This window comes from Camelina sativa, chromosome 1 (assembly GCF_030686135.1).
Source record: "Camelina sativa cultivar CO46 ecotype springtype chromosome 1, ASM3068613v1".
Taxonomy (NCBI): Eukaryota; Viridiplantae; Streptophyta; class Magnoliopsida; order Brassicales; family Brassicaceae; genus Camelina; species Camelina sativa.
In genome coordinates, this window is record NC_141880.1 from 15632620 (window position 1) to 15640329 (window position 7710).

General features: G+C 34.6%; 1 protein-coding gene and 1 pseudogene across 2 annotated transcripts; both read right to left on the bottom strand.

The window, feature by feature from the left end:
• Positions 1-2123: 2123 nt before the first annotated feature.
• LOC104708929 (F-box protein At2g15640 pseudogene) lies at positions 2124-3169 on the bottom strand (annotated as a pseudogene).
• Positions 3170-4243: 1074 nt separating this feature from the next.
• Positions 4244-6186, bottom strand: LOC104792779 (B3 domain-containing protein At2g16210-like). Of its 2 annotated transcripts, none has more exons than XM_087459614.1 (4): positions 5938-6186; positions 5153-5447; positions 4785-5071; positions 4244-4682 (listed from the first exon to the last, which is right to left on the bottom strand). In XM_087459614.1, exons 1-4 carry the CDS (start codon positions 6034-6036, stop codon positions 4455-4457), a joined length of 909 nt encoding a protein of 302 aa, XP_087315740.1. In that variant the 5' UTR covers positions 6037-6186; the 3' UTR covers positions 4244-4454. The 2 variants fall into 2 exon arrangements, with proteins under 2 accessions (XP_087315740.1, XP_087315738.1); XM_087459612.1 differs by having other exon boundaries at positions 4244-4685; positions 5938-6158.
• Positions 6187-7710: the final 1524 nt, after the last annotated feature.

Sequence of the window (7710 nt, forward strand, 5' to 3'; positions counted from 1 at the left end):
GATCGACAATGATTTCTGTGAGGCTTAACTGACTTAGCAGTATGTTCTTTAAACTACAATTTATTTTCTTTCTCTCGTACTAGAATAGTCTATATATTGTGATAAACTATTTGCATATCTCTTCCAACTTGATTCAGTATCAACTATACTGAATGTGACACCCCGGTTTCAGGGACATGTGGAGAGGTTTAAAAGAATTGGAAGCGATATACATGGGGAGGCACATACTATTATTAGCCATGGGCCCAGTAAAAGGTGGCGGTCGAAGAGGTTTTTGTTTTCTTCGGTTAAGGATCCAGAGAAAACTCCAGAGTTAAGAAAGGTGGACCCATAGACTATTATTAGTCATGGGCCCAGTAAGAAGTGGCGGTCGGGAAGTTACATTGAAAGCGATATACATGGGGAGGCACAGAATCTTAGTCAAATCCAAATCTTACAAGGGCCTCTAATACATATATAGCTTCAAACAAAAACCAGAGAACATACATTACATCAATCAATGCTTGAAGTATGCTCATATGCACAATGCAAACAGAGCAAAGCAGGAACATATGGACTACCAATCCTTGATGATTCGCATAGCTTTGACACGCAACCAAACCTCCCACTGACTATGAAGTCAGTCTCCATATGTGAGATGATGAAATCATTATTGCCAATCCAACGAAGATAGATATAAGACGACGTAGACAAACTTGGCAAATTTTAAATAATAAAGTAGAGTTACCTTCTAAAACTTTCTTCTATAGCTTGTGGCTATTGTAGAGATGACACCTGTCCAAAAAAATTGTTTTTACAAAAAAAATCCAATTAAACTATCAATAAACACACATTTAATCAGATAAATATAACTCACACTTTAAATATAAAACTATCAAAAATATATTTTCAGTTAATTTACAAATAAGACATTTAATCATACACTTTGAAATCAAACTTTAATATAAAACTAAATAAATTTCAATTAAACCATAAATAAAAAACATTTTTTTCATATATGTTTAACTCACAATTTAATATAAAACTGATAAGATTATTTCCAATTAAACCACAAATAAAACAATTTGAATTATTTAAATTTAACTTACACTTTAATATAAAGGTAAAAAAAAGAAATCAATTAAACCATAAATAAAACACATTTAAGCATATACATTTAACTAACTTTAAATATTATAACTGAAATAAAATAAAAATATCTCCACTCAAACCATAAATAAATCACATTTTGTCATATATATTTCACTCATAATTTAATATAAAACTAAAAAAATGTTTCCAATGAAACCACAAATAAAACACATTCTATCATATAAATTTAACTCACATTTTAAAATAAAACTGATAAAACTATTTCCAATTAAACCACACAGAAAACACTTTTAATCTTATAAATTTAACTCATCCTTTAATATAAAGCTGTAACATCCGCGAACCAAAAACTGAAATTTTGATGGGAGTGTCGATCGACACAGTTAGTGGTGTCCATTGACACAATGTGTAGTCGGGTGTTCGGTTCGATTTCACGATTCTCGGTTCAAGTTGGTTCGTTTTAGGGGTTGTATATAAGGTGTGATATCAACATTTTTGGGTTTAGAAAACCTATTTGTCGTGCCTCCTTTGTGTGGAAAAAGTGAGAAAAGCGATTCCCAAAGTTTCTGTGAGTTTTCGGAAGGTTTCCTGAAACTTTTGTCCCTGTTCTTGCTATTTTTTGGCTTGGAAGTTAGAGTTCTAAGGCTGAGAACGTGGGAGAAGTTTGTGATGGTGTGTTTTTCGTCATTGTTGGTGAGAACTCTCTGTTTTGGCTAAGATGAGTGCATTGCCATGACTTATCTAAGCTAAGATCTTTGTTTCTGTGACTTTGTATGATATGTAATAGTTTCAGATCGTGTGGGACATATCGTCTGTCGGTAGACACAACCTTCACTAGGTGTCAATGTCGATCGATTGTTCCTGATTTGGTTTTATGTTATTCGTTATTGGTTTATTGGAATTGTTTTATGTTATCTGATGTGGTATTGATTAGGGTTAGGATTCTAGTGAGTATGGGATCACTAGATATTAGGATATATATTAAAATAAATGGGTCGGTTTGTTCATTTTGGTATCAGAGCCCTTACGGTCTAGGTGCGGATTTGCTGTGTGCTTTGTGTTGTGGATGTTGGATAGAATGCTTGTATGTGGCATGGGGTCGCTCCAGCGATGAAAACGTGACGACCGAAGAATCTATCATCGGTCCAAGTGTATTCATATTTCGACCATTCCTGTTTCTCAACATCTTCTAAAACCCACACACGCAACTCATTATAAATGTCTTCATTATCCTCCCAAAAAATCACAGCTAATTTGCCCTTGTAGTTAATCAATCACAAAACCTTTCTACTTCGATAAAGGTGAACTTTTCAGACCTAACATCAAAGCAAACTATCACTTAATCAGACGTCACAACATGAACATCATTAATACAATCTGACGTATCACCCAAGTAATACAAAACCCCGTTGATGCATACCCCATCACTCTTAATATCATGTCGTAAGGGACATTTGATCCTTCTCCACGTCAACTATCCATCTTCAAGTGTAAGAATTTTATTACGGCCAGGACCACAGTAATAAGCCATGGAGAATGCCTTGTATTTCTTGTCAATCGGGTCAAACCCAAAAAATCTATAAGCCTTTTTGTAAGTATACCGATCAGGTAAGATCACATACCGTCCCATGATGCGGTTACATATCAGAGGTCTAGCATGGTATCGATTACCATGGATATAGAACAAGCCATAGACGTAGCCACATGAACAATATCTTAGGTCATAATCATGATTGATCAGTAGATTGTCTGGAGAGAATCTCACATGAAATTCGGAAGCTACTACAAGAGTCGTCGACGATGATTTCTCATATGGATTCTCAAGCCGAGGTGACGAGAAGAAGCTCCACACACCGCAAGCTTTTGCGTATTCATTGCAGTTTTCTACGATGGCGAATAGGAGGCGAGGCTTAGTCAAGGAACTGGTCAAAAACAACTCGGTGAAATATGGACTAGCCAACATTGATGCCCATAGCTTCGATACGCAACGAAACCTCGCCACTGACTTTGAAGGCAATCTCGACAATATCGCCGGGATGAGATCATCAGTAATCGGTATGGGAGACGATGAACTCATGATTTGCCCATTCAACAAAGAAAAAGATATGTTAAAATCTAGATATTGGGTAAACCTAGCAAGTAGTAGCAATATTAGGCCTGCGATAATGACCCGAACCGATTTGTCCGAACCGAACCAAACCGAGATTTGGGCAAATCGGTTTGGTTTGTATTAATTAAGTAAATCGAAGGAATGATTTTATTTTCAATTGGAAAACCGAAATTTTCGGTTCAGTTCGCCCAAACCGAACGGTTAACCGAGGAAGAAAACCCTAACCAATGTAGTCTCCAATCTTCTCTGTCTGTATCTCTCCTCTACCATTTATCTTCTCCTAAGCCACCAATCTTTTTCGATCTGTCTTCTTCTCCCTTTTTTCCTCCTTCTTCTTGATATCTTTTTCATCTTCTTCTCCCTTTTCTCCTCCTCCTTCTTTTTTGGTCGGATCTCTTCTTCTTCTCTTTAACCTTAACCTTCATCTTCTTTATCTCTACGGAATCACGATCAGCCAAAACACATCAATTACAGACTTTCCAAAGCCATCACTAGAAGAATTAAGCAGCATCGGAGAAAGCTATTACTCTAACTTTGAATTCACGATCGTCAAGCCGCCGTCGAAAAGAATTAGGATTACAGAAGGAAAGTTATGAAACATACCGTTTCATTATTTGCTGGTCAATTATTTTTTGGGCTTGGCCCAACTATTTAGTTAATATAATAAACATTTGGCCCAACTTTTTAACTAAAATAGTAACCAAAATAATCGAATCCTCCGAACCAAAATAACTGTAACCGAACTGATCCGAACCGATTTATTAGTTGGTTAGTTTTGGTAGAATTTTCAATTTTCGAATAACCCGATAACCGAAAAAACCGACCCGATTTACCCGGAAAAAAAACGAATTAGCAGGCCTAAGCAATATATATACTTCGATTTTCCGATTTTAGTCGGTTAACAAAAGAATGGGCTAATTTAACCTCCAAGTTAGTGGGCCGCCAGCTTTTATTTTTAGTGTTAAATCAAAGCTTGGTGTCCTAATCTAACGGTAGTTAAAGTCAAGCAAGACCATCAGTATACAATATACATATACTGACTTTGATAATCGGTTGCAGCATTATATTAGCCTACGAAGTCACATAAGATAAGTTCAATACCAACCAACTGACTCAGAACTGTCTCAAAAGTCAAAACACAACACTTAAGACAACACTAATAAAGACAAAAGTTTCTTTTGCTAAAGTACTCAGTAGCCTCTTCTCCAAGACACCCCTCACATACATTCATCCATCATCAGTGAGTCTCCTCTTAGGGTTTGACGACAACGAGGAGCAGCTCGTTTGGTTTGATGAGTGTGAATTTGCAAGTATCCCCAATATCAAGGGGGTAATCTTTAACCAGAGAGCGCCATCCACCAGAGAAAGCTCTAAACCTCACTAGATAAACCACATTCCAGGATTTCTTCCCATCTGGGTGATGGATCTTGAACATTGCTTTCTCCTCCGACATATGATCCTTTGCAAAAGAACCCGGGATCTTCTGAAACACACACAAAAATAGATATTTTTGATTCATATCAGTTTTTGTAAAAACCAAAATGGATTCTGTTTAGATGTTAATGGTTTGTCTTATCTTTACCAGGAATATGAGATATGCTTTCTTGAATAAGATGGTGAATTCTGCAACCGAAGACGAAGAGGCGCCTGCAGAATCTCTCCTTGCCCTGACCACTTTCTCAGTCCTCTTGGAGTTTTGGGTTTTCTCAGCTTTCTTCTTCCCAAAGCTGAGCTTTCTTTTGTACTTTTCTCCTCCATTAGATTCAGCTTCTCTTGTTGGGACACGATCACGCAACTCAGGAGACACCACCTTGTTCTTCTTGACATCATTGTAGACACTACCTCTTCTTTGTTCTGTTTTAATCCGACCTGTTTGATCATCAAAAGTAAAAGAATTATTTGATGTCTTTATATGGTTCACTGTTTCATACTCAGAAAAGAAAATCTTACTAGAAGAAGCCAAGGATGCTCTGGACTGTGAAGGTTGGAGAATCTCCTTGCCGTCTTGTTTGAAGATGCTAACAGTGAAACTCATGTTTCCATTGTGAGTGAATGTAAGAAACTCACTCTGTCCCAAGGCATTGTCCTTCACAAACTTCTCCCAACCAGACTTCTCCATGAAGTAGAACCTTGGGTTTTTGGAAATTGCTACTTCCCAAGAGCGTCCCCACTGTGTTCTTATCTTCATCTTACATGAGAGCTCTTTGTCCGAGAAGCTTCTCACGAAGTCATGAGGAAGTGCTCGCTTGGTTATACAAAAAATATATAAGAAGACTGAAATTAATATAAACCAAGAATGGTTTTTTTTAACTACAATGAAACATTAGTGAACTTGTTACTACATCTAATCAAGTATTGGAGTCCAAAGTTTCAAATTTTACCATGAACCATCACATACATATGAAAAACCCAACAAGACATTTGTAACAAACAGAGGACAGATCTCATCCAGAAGAAACAATGTCGAATATTCAAAAGCATAGATCCAGACAGTGAACTAAGGTAAGCAACAAAGAGACAAGAATTAATGAGTTATTTGAGACACAAAAGCTTATCAACGAAAAAAAGATTCCACTTTTAAGACGAGACCCATTGTTACAGAGAACCAAAAGTTTTAGCTTTTCCAAACTTAGCCAATAGGATTCGACATTTAAGACAGAGAACCAAAAGTTTCAACCTTTCCATATTAAGCTTGCAAGAAATCGCCAACTAAGAAGAGTTTAGAACATTGTTACCATGTTTTCGGAAGCAACATCTATACTCTGAACAGCCTTGAAGAAGCCTTCATTCTTGCGTTCTTGTAAGCACCGAAGGTAATCAGCGTTCCCAGCCATTTCTCTGATTCAAGCTTTGTTCCTTCAAACTCCTCTCGTGTCTCTCTCACACTCTCTTAAATTTTCTGTGAAAGTAATTCAGTCAAAGTGGTTAAAGTTAAAGCTGAAAAAAAAATAAGTACAATGTGACATCATGTGATTTTTGTATATATTGTGATTTAAAAAAAATAAAGATATATTACTCAATTACGAAGAAAAAATGTGTGCTCAATGTTCCACATCATCCCATTAATAAATTTATGTGGATTGATCAATAATAAGTTTTTTTCCTCACAGTTCTAATATTATAATTACTTTAAAGTAACTTACAAAATAATGATGCAAATACAATAGACAAACAATATGAAACTATAAATACAATAGACAAACAATATGAAACTATAGTATACATCAAACAAATTAAAATACTTTTAAACTTTTAAAATAATTAGTATAATGGGGCTATTATATGATTGTTCAGGTATATTCCGACAAGAATATGCACTAATATATGGGTAACTTCAAGTCATAGACATACAATTGTTTCGTCATATCCAAAATTAAACTCTACTAATATGAACTAAATCAAATTTACACTAATAACCATATTACACCAATAAAATTACATAATTTACAATTATCAATATACACTATACATTAAATATTTGATCTATCAATAGTTGCAGTGACTTTATGTTTTCTTAAGGTTTTTTATATTTTATTGCTACTATCACTTGATTTTTTTATTTGATAACATATTTACAAAATATACATGTCAAATTCGAAAAAATGTCTGTCACTTATGAAACAACTAGTATACCACCCGCGCCATGCGCGAACAAAATTGACATTATTTCGTTTTTTTCTATTTCACTTGTTTTCTCTATTGTTTTTCCACCAAAGCATAATACACCTATATAAAAAAAATGCAAAACCATATTTAGTATAGTTTCCAACAATCACACATCATTTTTCGAAGAAAAGCAAATAGAAGTAGATTCTAATATTAAGAGGGTTGTGTACAGAAATTGGTTGGAGATCAGTTTAATATATGTACTCATTGTCGAGAGGGAAAAAAAGAAAAAAAACAATTACTATGTAGAAGACATCAAGTACATAAATAAAAAAAAAATGCAGGGAAGAATGAGAAAATATTGAAAGACGAATCTATAGTCCAAATTGTTTCTTCGTTTTGCATACGCTTACAACTATATAGAAATTATGCGATATTTAACTGCAAACTAATATTAGCCAAACTATAAAGAACTAAGGAAGTTTTGCGAAATCACACCATATTACGACCTAAGAATCAAAGACTTATAAAATTGTCTTAACATAGAAGAATATGAATTTGAATGTAACGAATGACCTTGTTGTTGTTACATATTGATCTTGTTATTCTTCTGCAAAACAAATGACAAAAATTAGTGTTATCATCGATGTGTACTGTATATGATAGAAGAACTATAAAAACATAAATTGTAGTAAAGCTAAGGTTTATCTTTGGTCTGAAATATGGTACATCAATCAAATTATTGTCAATGGAAATCACGAAACATGGATATATATAAATAACAGAAGGAGAAGAGTTTTTTTATGGATAGTAAGATCGATTAAATAATTGGATTTGACCAATTGAATGTGAAAGGAATATAACTCAAGTGGAATTTTCATTTTCATTAGCCATCTATTTTC

Coding starts and splice junctions, on each gene's coding strand:
- LOC104792779 (XM_087459612.1), bottom strand. CDS start 6,036: ATGGCTGGGAACGCTGATTACCTTCGGTGCTTACAAGAACGCAAGAAT. Junction 5,072..5,152: donor AGCATCCTTGGCTTCTTCTA/GTAAGATTTTCT, acceptor ATGATCAAACAG/GTCGGATTAAAACAGAACAA. Junction 4,686..4,784: donor AAGCATATCTCATATTCCTG/GTAAAGATAAGA, acceptor TGTGTGTTTCAG/AAGATCCCGGGTTCTTTTGC.